At 40.5% G+C, this 15294-nt stretch overlaps 1 protein-coding gene across 6 annotated transcripts in view; it reads right to left on the bottom strand.

Annotated features, from left to right (window-relative positions):
- cfap92 (cilia and flagella associated protein 92 (putative)) overlaps positions 1-15294 on the bottom strand; it is a 125399-nt gene that overhangs the window by 67333 nt on the left and 42772 nt on the right. For all 6 annotated transcript variants that reach the window (XR_011889367.1, XR_011889366.1, XR_011889368.1 and 3 more), the window contains one exon: positions 8032-8154. Coding sequence is in view for 3 of the 6 variants with exons in the window: in XM_072280356.1 (XP_072136457.1) it covers positions 8032-8154 (123 nt within the window). In the remaining 3 variants the exon portion in view is untranslated. The remainder of the gene's footprint in view (positions 1-8031; positions 8155-15294) is intronic.

The following is a 15294-nucleotide window of genomic DNA, read 5'->3' as shown; positions in this document are numbered from 1 at the left end:
GGCCAACCATGTTGTTCAGCAATTATCAGACACGGGTAAATCACAGTCACAACACGTCTACATCAACTACAATCCCAAATGAAACTGATCCCTTCAGCTTCACCTGGTTCTTAAACTATTCCCTGTGCCTGTCTAAACAGCTCTAAACCATTGCCACCTCCCCTGGCCGAGCATTCCAAGCACCTACCACACCCTGTGTTAAAAAGATTGCCTAGAAAATCTCTTTTAAACTTTCAGCCTAATCCTATGTGTTCTCATATTTCACATTTCCACTCTGGGAATAGACTTTGAATTCTACCCTATCTATGCCTCTCACAATTTTACAGTAAGGATTCAGCCTTCACAACTATTTTCACATTTTATTGTCTCATTTTCTGAATTAAAAATAGATTGAAGTAGGATTTTTGAGCTAATCTACAAGACATTGTGCATCATGTCAAATCAAAAGAAAAATTCCAAAGCCTGTCAACAATTTACTAAAAATTAAAAAAGCAAAATTGTGAAGCTGAAAAAGTATTCATCCCCTTTGCAATTAGTGGGTTCTATCCTCAGGTGCAATATATTACCTTACCAATTCACCCAATTTGTAGAAAATTGGAGGATCGCCTGTTTTCAATGAATTCATAAGAATAAATACCCCCTCTGTCTGTAAGGTTCAGCAATATGGTAGATTTTCAAAAGATGAAACCAAAATGAAGATAAAAGAGCATTCACAATTAGTCAGAGAAATGATAATAGAGAAGTACAAATCAGGGGAAGGGTATAAGATCATCTCAATTGCACTGAATGTACCTCAGAGCTCAGTGCAGTCCACTGTGAAAAAGAGGAAAAATACAAAACCACAGCCACACTGCCTAGGTCATGCATCTCCTCTGAACTTAGTTGCTGGAGAAGCATGGCTACTGTGATGCCAACAGTCAGTGGTTGCAACAGAGATGGAGTTCATGGCTCCACAATTTCTAAGGCTTTGTACAGAACGGATATTTATGGAAGAGTGGCAGGGAAAAAAACCCTGGCTAAAAAAAAAATCCTTGCCCATCAAGACTTGGCAAAGCATCACTTAAAGATACTGTAAAGATGTGGAAGAGAGTTTTGTGGTTGGATGAGGCGAAAACAAAACATCCTCATCTCAAAGATAAGTGGTACATGTGGTGTAAATCTAATACTGCACATCAGCCAGGTAACATCATCCCTATTGTAAAGTATGGTGGAGGTAGCATCATGCTACGGGGATGCTTTTCAGCAGCAAGGACCGGAAATCTGATTAGGATTCATAGGAAGGTGAATGCTGCTAAATACAGAGAGATCCTAGATAAAAACCTGTTAGCCTCTGCCAGAAAGCTGAAACTGGGGAGAAAGTTTCTCTTTCAGCAGGACAACGACCCAAAGCACACTGCCAGATCAACAACGGAATGACTTTAAATAAAGAAAATTGATGTCCTTGAGTGGCCCAGTCAGAGTCCTGACCTTAACCCGACTGAACATCTCTAGCTAGACCTCAAGATTGCTGTTCACCACCGCTCCCCAACTAACCAGACACAGCTTGAGCAATTTTGCAATAAGGAATGGCAAATCTTGCTCCATTACATTGTGCAAAGCTAACAGAGACTTATCCAAAAGGATTACTAGCTATAATAGTTGTGAGAGGTGGTTCAACCAACTACTGAGCAAAGGGGGATGAACACTTTTGAGCTCCTGACACTTCAGTTTTTGAATTTTTAGTTTGCCATGCTTTACAATTTTCCTGTGTTTTTTTTGGGCTCTAAGGTGTGGGAGAAAAGGAGCATATGATTCACAAATAAAAATTCTCATTTAAATTGATCAAAATCCCTTTCTCCTGAAGTCCACTCTTCTCTCCTATCAGATTCCTTCTTATTTAACTGTTCAGCTCTTCCACCTATCATCTCCCAGTTTCTCATTTCACCTCCTTGAAGATTACTAATGCGAAGTACTCATTAATGATATCGCCAGCTTCCTCGGGCTCTTTGTGTAAATTCCCTCCTTCATTCTTGAGTGAAGAGGAAAAAAAGTCCTCCTCTGGCCTGGGTTTCCTCTGCTATTCTTCGATTGAAATTCCTTTCCCAGTTCTCTGGTATAGAGACTATATAATGGGACTCAGGTAGCCCTCTCCCTCTTGCCCTGACTTTAACAGGTAAGGTAGGGGCAGGGGGTGGGGTTTTGTAGCAAAGAGTGCTTCTCTCTGGGACCCTGACCATTTCACCACCAGAGAGAAAGGTGGCTGCCTTGTTAAAAGCAACCGATCTCCGCTACTGCCTGTAAGGAGTTTGCACGTTCTCCTTGTAACTGCGTGGGTTTCCTCCAGGCGTTCTGGTTTCCTCCAGGCGTTCTGGTTTCCTCCCACAGTCCAAAGATGGTGGAAGATTAATTGGTCATTGTAAGTTGTCCAATGATTAGGCCAGTGTTAAATTGGGGGACTACTGGGCAGCATGGCTCGAAGGGTCGGAAGAGCCTATTCTGTGCTGTGTCTTAATAAGTAAGTAAATAAATAAAAGCATGCATTCTGCCACCTCTGATGGACACACTGTTCACTCCACTGGATTCCTGCCAGGAAGCTTGAATTCTGCCATTCAGTGCACATATGCCAGCTGAGACATACCTCACAATTATTGTATGGAAATTAAATAGTGGCCATATATAGCTTGGTCTGGTTCATTTTAGCTTTCACTATTCTTCCCCAAGATGATCCACTTTGGCAATAACTGAAAGTTGATATCAAAAGAAAGCTGTCAAGCAGACAGGCCAGGTCTGGTACCAGTCTACAGGCAGTTATTAAAACGTTCTACCCCTACCTCTTGGAGAAGACTTCAAAGTCACGCCGTAGACACAACTACAAAATAAGCATCATTAAATCTTTAAAGAATTGCTGAAGAATTGAGGAAGGGCAGCATGTGTTGCTAATTTGTCACAGGATGTGGGATAATATACGTGTACTCTCTTTTAAACTCCGCTTTATTCCAGTTCAACAACAACTGCAAGATTACAGAGGAATCATTTTGACATGCAATATCTTAAAATAACTTGCCTTCCCACATCTATAGAACTCAAAACCACAATATCAAATTTTGCTTGATTTTCTAAGCCAGAATAAAATCAAATAAATTGCATTAGGTGCATTGAGTAAATGAAATCCAACCATAACAATTTAACTGTAGGTACATACAAGCACTGAAAAATGCAATTGGTAAATTTATTATTGCGATGTTAGCTTGTAAACTATTTTACTCTCTGTAGTTCAGATTACTGCCATCTGGCAGATGTGATTTGAAAAATGTGAGCAATTAATATAGTGGCATTTTATTTCCTTATTTATTTATTGAGATTCAGCGCAGAATAAGGATCCTTCTGGCCCAGCAATCCCCCGATTTTAATCCGAGCCTAATCACGGGACAATTTACAATGACCAATTAACCTACCAACCGGTGTATCTTTGGACTGTGAGACGAAACCAGAGCACCAGGAAGAAAGCCACAGGGTCATGGAGAGAACGTACAAACTCCTTACAGGCAGAGGTAGGAATTGAAACTGGGTCGCCTGTACTAACCAATACACTACCATGCTGCCCCAGTTTTAGATATTTCCTGATTTTAATGTAATTTTTGAATTCAAATATATATATTTTGTAATTCACTTAGAAAGATACATCTTACTTATGAATACAATATGTCAATGGCATACGAAAAAAAGTGTATCATTAACGCAATTAACTTCAGATGCAAATCATCGTGAAGCCTCGAGTAACAGAAGCACTGGGAATTGTGATTGATGTAATGACAAAATATAAATTTCAGCACCATCTGCTAGTTGAACCACTGCTGTGAAGTCTCATCAGCTAAACCAATACCAAAACTGCGCTCAAAAATGAGACAAAAGCACCCAATAGCTAGAATAAAGCAAAAGCTAGTTTCAGGCAAATGGAGGTCCAACCTCAAGATTGTGACAAAGTTAAATTAACATATTAAGTGAAAAAGGATCACTTTTTCAATTACTCATGACGTTCCTACACAATAGCTACAAGGTGAAGGAAACCAATCGGGCCCTTAAAAAGGGCAGATGGAAAAACCAGGAAACCTATCAACGAGGAAGAACCTATCGCTACCGCCTGTCTTCCCTATGTTTCTACAGTTTCTGGAAGGATCTCCAGGATCGTGAAGAAATACCGGACTAATACCACCCACAAACCCATAAGGAAGCTCAAGTCACAGCTTATGCAGATCAAAGATGACCCGGGACTCAGGATGGCTAGTGTTTACAGGATTCCCTGTGAACGTGGGGCAGCATATATCGATCGGCCAGAAGGGACAAATGGTGGAAACCCGAATCAGGAAGCACAGGTGGTGTATCCATTTGGGTTACCCAGAGAAATCGGTGGTAGAAGAACATTGTATTTGCAATGGCATAGGATTGACAATGGCTTTTGAGAGCGCCTGGTAAAGGAAGCTATTGAACTAAAACTTCAGGAAAAGAATTTTAACAAAGACGATGGTCTCACTCTAAGTAAGAATTTGTATACAAGGTGAGACAGCGGAAATCTGATTGAATGAGGACTCACCAATCAGGAGGGACGAACTACAGAGTATAAATACCACTGGACTAGACATACCCAGGCATCATCCCTGAAGAAGGTGAGTTTGTCATCGAAATGTCAGTTATAATCAATATTTGTATCTGGCCGGAAGCCCGAAAAGAGATTATTCAACATATTATGTGTTTAAAGATGAAATCAATAAGGGAGAGGTTAAAGTAATATTGGTAGCTAAAGGAAAAAGAATTTCAAAAATGAAATTTGAAGAAGTACATAAAAATGGAGTTTTATGCAAGTACATAAATAGATTATGGAATTGAAAAACTTACTGATTTAATCAATGACATTTATGAGACTGGAATAATACAAGAGATGAAAAAATCAGTATTTATCACTCTTCCTAAGAAACCTGGAGCAATAGAATGTGAATTACATAGGACCATAAGTTTAATGAATCATATCACTAAGAATTTTGATGACAAGAGCTAAAAGTAAGATACAAGCTGAAATAGGTAAAGAACAATGTGGTTTTGTGAAAGACAAAGGTACAAGAAACGTGATATTGATGTTAAGGATACTATCAGAACGAGCTATTCAAGTGCAAAGAGATTTGTTTGCTTTATCGGCTACACAAAAGCATTTGATAAAGTGAAGCACAACAAGTTATTCAAAATATTACAGGAAACTCCAGATCTAGATTTGAAAGACTAATCAGAAATCTGTACTGGGAACAAACTGCGGCTGTAAGAATAGATGGAGAAGTGAGTCAGTTTACGAAAATCAAGAGAGGCATTAGACAAGGGTATGTTTTCTCCCCTGATTTGTTTAATGTGTACAGTGAAACAATATTACAAAAAATAAGAGATCTTGGGAATCAAAGTTGGCGGTGAAAACATCAATAATTTCAGATATGCGGATGACACTGTGTTAAATGCAAGTACGGAGAAAGAACTACAAAACTTAATTGATACAGTTGTTGAAGAAAGTGCAAAAATGGGTCTATTTATCAATTGCAAAAAAACAGACTGTATGGTGATATCCAAAAAGAAGGAGAATCCTATCTGCAGGCTGAGAATAAATGGAGAAGACATAAAACAAGTACAGAACTTTTGCTACTTAGGAAACTGGGTGACATCAGATGGCAGGTGCGGCTTGGACATCAAAAGAGGAATAGCGATGGCAAAAGACACCTTTACGAGAATGAAGAGTATACTGACCAATACTAAACTAGGCATGATAACCCGCCTCAGAGCACTGAAATGTTATGTTTATCCAGTTATGTTATATTGCTCAGAATGTTGGACAATATCTAGTAACATGAGGAAATGAATTGAAGCAGCAGAGATGTGGTTTTTGCAAAGAATATCATGGACGAAACAAATATCTAATGAGCATGTCACAAGCAGAGCAAGCACAAGAAGAGAAATAATGTATGAGATCAAGAAAAGGCAACGTGACTTCATTGGACATGTGACTAGGAAAGAGGAATTAGAATGCACAGTAATTATGGGAAAGATTGAAGGGAAGAAAGCAAGAGGAAGACAAAGACAAATGATGATGGAGACAGCAGCCGAAGAATTGGAAATGAATACCAATGAATTGATCCACTTGACCTGAAACAGGAGTGTGTGGGCCATGGCAGTCAAAGCTCATACTGGGCATGGCACCTGATGATGATGATGATGATGACATGAAAATGGAGAGTATATAAAAGGAACTAAAGCAAGTCATGTTAAACATTATTCCCTTTGTACGGTGTTTATTATAGCAGTAGATGGATTCAATATACAAAGTATCATTCTGAAGAATATTGTCACATTAATTTAAAACTGTTTCTTTAAAAAAATACTTGTCCAAAGAACGTGGTGATCTTGGCAGTCTTGGAAATACCTATTTGGTAACACATTATCCTAGTAAGAGCCATACAACTCTGAATGACAATGGGCCAATGTGAGAGCATACTTCTTCCAAAATTCCCACAAGACCCCACTCATAGATCACTTCAGCAAACCTTGATGGAGGTCTCAATTTAGGTTGGAGTCTCACCACCAGTTTACAACTGAGAAAGTTTGTGACAATGTTTAAATGTTTCTGATAGCCAGAGACAAGAGCAAAACATTCAATAGCATTGCTCAGTGTTCAATACCATCATCCCCTCAGTACTGGATATGGTTCCTCAACTTCCTCACCAGGAGACACAGTCAGTATGGATCAGTGATAATATTTCCACTTCACTGACAACCAATACAGGGGTATCAGCAAGGAGGATATGTTATTAAAATACATTTATAAATTCTCAGACAACACCATTGTTGGTAATATCCCGCAGGACGCAGTGTGGAGTGAGATTGATCAGCTGGCTGGGTAGCGTCACAACAGCAACCTCATACTGAATATCAGCAAGACTGAGGAACAGGTCGTGGACTTCGGGAAGAGGAAGCTAGGAGACATGCACCATTCCTCATTCAGTGGTGGAAAGGGTGGGCGGCTTCAAGTTCCTGGGCATCAACATCTCGCAGGATCAATCTTGGGCCCAGCACATTGATGCATTCATGAAGAAAGCACACCAATGGCTCTACTTCGTTAGAAGTTTGAGAAGATCTGGTGTGTCACCAAGAATCTTAGATTTCTGTAAACGTATGGTGAATAGCCTTTTGACTCTTTTCTGTCAGAGTTCTGAACATACCTTGTTATTCCTTTTTTTTAAAACACCAATTATTTATTTAGTAACTTAGAGTGACTTTATATCTCTGCACTGTACACTGCTGCAAAACATATTTCATCATAAGGCAGTGATATTAAACCTGATTCTGACATAAAAACTACTAAACTTAATATAAACTAAAAATTAAAGTTTAGAAGTACAGTATTAGAATAAAATGTGGAAACAAGTCACTGAACCTAACCTGTTTGTCCTAATCTCCAATTAGGGAAACCCATGCAGGTTACTGAGATCTCCACTTGCAATTCATAATTCAGGAGAATTCTTCAGTACAGTACTGGGAAATCCTAGCATATCCTCACACCCCAAGGGACTGAGTCAGTCCAGGGATTACCTACCTGAGAGCAGCTAACCTTCCATAGCTCACTTTGCAAATGCTGGACATTGCCACCCACTATAAAATTTGGAAATTATTTGAATGGTCTCACTATCAGCTTGAATTGCTGACCATGAAAAAAATAATCATTGTCCATATCCTACCGAAAACCGTTACATCAATGATTTCATTTAGTTGAACAAACTAGTATCTCTTCCAAGTGATGATCTATTTGTATAAAACAATGAAGGAATGGGAAGTAATCTATCAGGTTTAAACCTACAGGATACGACAATTTTGTCGAAAGATGTCGGCTACATCCTTTCCCCATTCCTCATGATTTAAGATTCAAAGATTCAAAGTACATTTATTATCCAAGTATATATGCAGTATAGAACACTGAGGTTTGTCTTCCTCACATGATTATTTCTGACATTTGTGTTCACTCACCCGCAAGGAGAAGTTTAATGTCCAGGTTTATCAAAGCTGGTACTGGTTTCTCTTTGACTTTCTTTTTCCTATGATGTATTTTTGGGGGGATGATTTTGATTGTATCTTGCTTCTTTGTTGTTGCTGCAGCAAAATGTGGACAAGTTTAGGTGCAGCTTGATCACAGGGCTAGATTTTACAATGAAATAACTCTATCACCAATGTTTTCCAAAACAGTATTTCACACTGAAAGTGCATAATCTTTAGTCATTGCCAACAAATGATGCAGTGCCATGCAACAGTACAAAACCGAAGGCAAAGCAAAAATGCTGCATTTTCAATACAATAAGTTCTCCTGTTGAATACGGGGGAAGATAACAAATACGGAGGAAGTGCTGACCCCTCCGCCCCCAACGCTTTTGGACTGCGTAGCAATATGAGCTTCCCTTAGGATAACAATACATCTGCTTCCTAACCACCCACATGACCAAAGCCATCATCATTCAAAGAAGCATCTGGGCCAGCAGCCCATGGAGCAGCTTAAATGCTGCAGTCTGCAACCAGGCTCTCAGAGACTCGAGCATCAGAGTGCTGGCAATGCGAGGATGTTGACAACCCATGAAAGAGTGCAGCTCTGTCAAAACCACCAGGACAACATCTTGTAGGGGAAACTCAGACATCCCACCTCTCCCGGAAGTTCCGGGAGTCCCCCGCAAGTTAATAGTGGCTCCCTGATGCCCGCAAATTATATACAATGTCCCGGAAATTGATTTTTTTGAGAGAAAGCGTGAGAGAATGCGCAAGAGAGAGTGAGAGAGCGCGAGAGCAAGAGAGACAGCGAGAAAGCACGAGAGCCAGCAAGCACGAGTAAGCGTGAGAGCGACCGTGAGAGCGAGAGAGCGTGAGACCGAGAAAGCAAGTGCGAGAGAAACAGCGAGAAAGCACGAGAGCGAGCGTGAGAGTGACTACGAGAGAGCACGAGAGAGCGCAAAAGTGCGCGCGCCAGAGAGAGTGAGATCAAGAGCAAGAAAGCAAGTGCGAGAGAGCGACCTCGAGAGAGAGAGCGCGAGAGCACACGATAGAGAGACAGCAAGAGCGAGAGAGTTCCAAAAAAAGTCAGAGTGGCCGTGTTCCGAAAAAAATATAAAACGTACGTCACCCCAGACTACACTAAATTGTACCCCTGCCTAATAGGGGTCAAAAATAATGACAGTGTTGCTCGCTGCACTGTTTGCAACAGTGACTTTTCTATTGCCCATGGTGGGTTAAGACTGTAAAAGACATGTTGAGGTGAGTTTAACCAATATCATTCGTTCATTAGCATAGCTAACGTTATTTAAACTAGCTGGCCACCTGCTAAGGAGCTACCCTATTGCAGACATCCCACCTCTCCCGGAAGTCTCCCGCAAATTGATAGTGCTACCTCCCTGAAAAGAGGTTTTGCAGGGTGGGATGCCTGGAAACTACTCAAAAGCAACCAGGGCTGGGCAATAAGTGCTAGCTTAGCTGGCAATGTCCACATCCCGTAAATGAATAAATTGTTTTAAAACTGCAAAGAGAAGCGAAGTAAGTTGGTAACTTGGATGACCTAATCCACTAGAAGATCAGAAACAGAAATATTATTTTTATAACAATCTATAGTTCTCTCATCACTAAGTTGGTTATCTGAAGATATTTACCCAAAAATTGGCTGTACTTAATGGGGTAATGTTTAGACCATAAGATGTAGGAGCAGAATGCCATTGTGATTAATTTATTTTCCCTCAATCCCATTCTCCTGCCTTCTCCACATTACCTTTGATGCTTTTACTAATTAAGAAGCTAACAAGCTCCACTTCAGATATACCCAATGTCTTGACTTCCACAGCTGCTTGTGGCAATGAATTCCATAGAAAAACCACCGTCTGGCTAAGAAATTCCTCCACATCACTGTTCCAAGGAATCAAAGGAAAGCAGTGGATTGAGAAGCTATTGCGCAATTACCGGTTAGATTGAGTGAGGTTATTAAAAGCACAGTATTATCAAATGCTTCCTGACCTATCTAGGTGCTGGCCTGTCTCCTTTGGTTGTCCCTTACCTTCAAGGTGTTGGCGCGTGAACAACTGGTTAAGGTGTTGGTCTAGTGATCTGAAGGTCGCTAGTTCGAGCCTCAGCTGAGGCAGCGTGTTGTGTCCTTGAGCAAGGCACTTAACCACACATTACTCTGCGACGACACCGGTGCCAAGCTATATCGACCCTAGTGCCCTTCCCTTGGACAACATTGGTGGCGTGGAGAGGGGAGAAACAGCATGGGCAACTGCCAGTCTTCCATACAACCTTACCCAGGCCTGCGCCCTCGAAACCTCACGAGACTAATGGATGCCTATTATAGAATAGACCTTCAAGCATTTTTTTGTGCATTGGTGCTGCCTCAATAGTGGTTCCTTTACCTTCTCAGGCACCAGTCTTTATTGAATTACCAGGCTATGAAGAATGGAGCAAACCACAATAAATCAGCCTATGTTGACAGGCTCATGTTGTAGAGAGCTCCCAGAATATATGTATCGAAATGCACCAAATTTCCTGTTGGTCCCAAGAGTCTCGTGGTATCTGTTCTGCTTTTTCATGAAAGGGGGAATTGGAGAGACTATCAGTATACCAACAGAGTTTCTTCAGTGCTCTTAAATGGGTTTAAAGCAGGGGTTCCCAACTTGGGGTCTACCGACTCCTTGCTTAATGGTATTGGTCCATGGCATAAATAAGGTTAAATAATACCGAATAGATGGAAAAGAGTCGCTGAACTAAGGCGTATTGACACTGTCTATTAAAAAGAGTGCCCATGTGCATTGCCCCTTCCATGACAATTACGCACCAGTGAAATAGAGATCAAGTGGAATATCTTGCTGTTCGCATAAACGGCACAAGTGTATTCTAATATACCCTGGTTACAAGAAGCTGGCCAGCTTTATTATTCTGGCCACTGGCACCTATTTGAAATAGCAATGTGCCATGAACTGGGACATTTAGATGACAATCCCAGTTTCGGGCTAAAAAGAGTAAGAGGTAGAACAGTAACAAGTACAGGAAAGGTCCTTCAGCCCACAACGAGTAAAGAGCAGTAGTTAAGAGTGGTGATGAGCCTGACAAACCAGTGTTCAGCAGGTTTGCCTGGTAAACTACATCTTTTTTTTTCCTGCAATGCTCCACAAAAAATGGTCCGAGCAAGTGGCTCCTGGTCTGTGTTCAGGCCACTACTTAATAGTTCACTATTTTGCTTCTTTTCATCTCATTGTTCGTCCATCCAAAGGAAAGAGAAACCGTAACAGGCAGTGATGCTTAGAGGGATAAAATCCACAAAGAATGAAACAGGAATATCAAACACCCATAAAGATAAAAAAAATGACTGGCAGGTGAACTACCATATTCAGTAAATACAGGTTCCAAATAACAAAGCCAATACCAGCAACTTTTCTGAAGGCAGTTAATATGACATGGTCCAAATGAAGCAATTGAAACCTGAAGTTATAAGAAACTTTCCTTTCCTGCTGGTTATTGTTTTGACTTGGCACGGTTATCTGTTATTCATGATTGCCACAGTTTAACCAGCAATTACTTGCTGCATCCATTGAGCAAAATAGTAGACTCACGGTTTAATCCACTTAGATTTGTAATTCTGTATCCCTTTATTGCTGTACTTCATTGTGAATTATCTCTACGCTGGTCTAATGCAAAAAAAAACAGTTTCTGCCAGCTTTGTGGACAAAGAAATAGGTTTAAGTGGCTATATTTAGAAAAATTCTCTTCCAGTCAAATAATAAACTACATAATTTAGTTACATAAGTTCAAAACTTTATAAAGAGCAGAAAATTGAGAAGGTGCAGAAACTACAAACTTCAAAATGTAGAAAAAAATTGCCAGCTGCAAGATAAAAAAGCTAAATTATGTGACAGTAACAAAAGTGGTATGTGATGCTGATCCAATAACAAAACATTGAATGCATCTTTTTCTTTTAAATTAAAGTTTGGAAAGACAAGTTTTGACATGTGCTTAGTGTTGTGACAGTTATTAAACTAGTTTGTGTGCCATCTTTATTAGTAGCCTTACAATCCTTTATTCTATTGATTTAAAATGTAGATTCCTATTTCTTTTACTCACCTGAATCTTTTCCCTGTAAAATTATTTAGACAGGCTATTTCTGGTGCTGTAATATTCTACGATTCTAAGCACACTTCCCAAGTCAGAGCTATTTCAATGCTCTCCAGTTTGCCTGTGCGGAATTGACATTAGTCTTGTGGCAGCAATCAGCTTTTATTCTGATTTATTTGATAGCTTTAATCACCCTTGCAAGCAGACACGATGGGCTAAAAGGGCTCTTTCTGAGCTATTAATTTTGAATCTCTGAATCTGTGAAAATATTATTGGATTGAGATTGCCAAAGAGAAAACACAGACTCACAGCAGCTATGAGTGCACAAAAGCAGAACCCATGAAGAATCTACTGCCTGAACTAATTAAGATAATTATTCTAACATCTGGAAGTTTGCACTTAGAGGTATTTGAAATGCAGCATTTGATAAATTGTTTGTTACATCTTTGTTTAATTTGTCAGTCAAAGTTTTTTTTTGAGAACTTAATGGAGCCTGTCTTAGCTATAGCTGCCACAGATGCAAATATAGTAATAATTAGGAACAACTTCTTGCTAAGAATCAGAAAAGCTGTGAGCAACAGCATCGCTCAGCAGGTTCCAGTTAGTATTTCTGTATTTGTCTGTGACAATGCTGTTTTCTATTGGAATACTGCCTTGTGGGGATTACCCAAGCTTCAGCAACAACTGTTTTTCTCTTTTGAACAGGATATTTCAATTGTCCTGTGGTTTATTTAACATGAAAACGAGGATGTGTGTACTGTTAAACAACACAGCTCATTTAGTACTGTCGGCCAGTTTCCAAACTTCAGGGGAATTCTTACTCAATAGATTTTAAAATTCCATATGCCAGCGCAGAAAGTAATTAAAAAGTATTTTCTGCTTTACACTTTTTTTTTGATTTTTTGTACATTTAATAAACTTTAACAATTTTTAGATAACTGATTAAGATTCCTCCTTTAACGTAACAGTTCCCTACACTCTTTGGAAGTCATCACTCCATTGGGTTTATTTTTCAAATATATACCGAGCGGGACTGACTACGGGACGCTTCTGCATCCACAGCAAATGATGTGATATTGCAGGGTAATGTAAAGGGTGGACGCATATGCATAATTCACAGCCACCGATGTTGATCTGGGGTTCACTTTAAGAGAGGCCTGGCGTGATGACGTAATTACGTGAATTTTTTACCGCGCTTTATGTTCCGTGTTTGGAGGACAATAACGGAGTTGTGATGGTTTCCCTTAAGCTTAAAACACCCCTGCCATTTTATATATGAAAACCTACTATCATTTGTTTCTTGCCTTTAAAATGAGTGAACTTCCTTGGGAAAACTGAGTGGGCTACTTTTTTTTATTGCATACTCTGGTAAAGAGATACCAGAATTCTTGTACCATCCCCATCACATACATCTCGGCAAGAGTCAGCAAAAATGACAGTGTGGTGGGGTGAAAAAAAAACCTGGAAACACCCAGCAGTTAAGCACTGAAAGCAGGAAAGAGAAACAGAGATTGTCCGAGGTTGAAGACCCTTTGTCAAACCTGCCCAGTGCTTGCAGCATTTTCTGATTATATTTCAGTTTTCCATCTTCACAATGCCTTAAGGATTTCAATGGCACATTTTGTCAAGACATTTTTACACATTTACAACCATTATTTTTTTTTCCACCTGTAAGGTTCTGATTGTTTTTTTGTAAAGTGTAGATTATTCAATCTAAAAGGACGAACAATCGTGGGTGCCAGGGTAGCAAAGTGGTTAGCGTGACGCTATTACAGCTTGGCGTTCCAGAGTTCAGAGTTCAATCCCAGTGCCATCTGTAAGGACTGTGACCATGTGGGTTTCCACCCACAGTCCAAACACATACTGGTCAGTAGGTTAATTGGTCATTGTAGATTGTCCTGTGATTAGCCTAATTATAAGATACCATAGGTGGGCTGCTGGGTGTGCGGTTCGTTGTGCCAGAAGGGTCTACTCCGCATTGTATTTCTCGATAAATAAATAAATAGACAATAGGATTTAGTAACTGGGATTAGCTTTTTCTTCAATGTCTGTCCATTGCCTTTGCCATGGGGAAAAGATTCTTATTATCCACCTGTTCCATGACCCTCATAATTTTATATTCCACTGCCATCCCTCTTCACCTCCTCTGCTCAAACCCAGCCCATCCAATGTCGCCTCATAACTGAAGCAATCCATCCCTCAGGTAATGCCCTAGTGCACCTCCCCCTCACCCTCTCCAGTGCAGTCACATCCTTCCTACTGCATGGCAATCAGAGCTGCACACAATACTCCAACTGTGGCCTAATCAATGTCTTATAAGTTATACCACAACCTTTTTCTCTTGTATTCTCTGCCCCAGCTCATTAATTTATTGAGACACAGTCCAGATAGGCCCTTCCAGTCCTTTGAGCTGCGCTGTCCTGCAACCCTCGCCCAATCACAGGACAATTTACAGCAACCCCCAATTTGACCCCCGCCCAATCACAGGACAATTTACAATGGCCAATTAACTTATGAACCGTTATGTCTTTGGAACGTGGGAGGAAACCCACACAGGTACGGAGAGAACGTACAAATTCTTTGCAGACAGCGGCAGGAAATAAACCTGGGGTGCTGGGACTGTAAAGCTTCGTGCTAATCACTACACTACTGTGCTGCCCCAATGAAAAAAAGCAACCCATATGCCTTCTTCAATGTTCTATTTATGCATGCTGCCACCTGCAAATGCCTTTGGACTCACACCTCCTTAGTACTCTGCAGGGCCCTACCACACATGGTGTACAATACTGTGCAAATGCTTTAATATAGCTGGGGTGCCCAAGACTTTTGCTTGGTACTGTATCTGTCAATGTGGAGTGGAGAGCAAGTTTGTAAATCTGGCTGGAGCAAAGGATGTTGGGAATGGCGAGGAGGGGTGTGGGCAGGTGGCAGAGAAGGAGTGCCGGGGTAGGTTTGGCGTAGGTGCAGCCACACTTAGCCCTGAAACACCAGGCAGGGTCGTTTCATTCCAAACAATTGGTTTATTGATCATTACAGAATGTCTCTCTGGTGCTTCCTGCTCCCTCCCCTCTCCCTTCCTCTTTTCCCAACTACGATTCCCTTCTCCTTGCTCCCTTCCCACTCTCAGTCAACAACAGAGATCCATATCAGAATTGGGTT

Source organism: Mobula birostris, chromosome 16 (genome assembly GCF_030028105.1).
Source record: "Mobula birostris isolate sMobBir1 chromosome 16, sMobBir1.hap1, whole genome shotgun sequence".
Taxonomy (NCBI): domain Eukaryota; kingdom Metazoa; phylum Chordata; class Chondrichthyes; order Myliobatiformes; family Myliobatidae; genus Mobula; species Mobula birostris.
The sequence above is the reverse complement of the archived record's forward strand: the minus strand, read 5'-3'. Positions and strand labels throughout refer to the sequence as shown.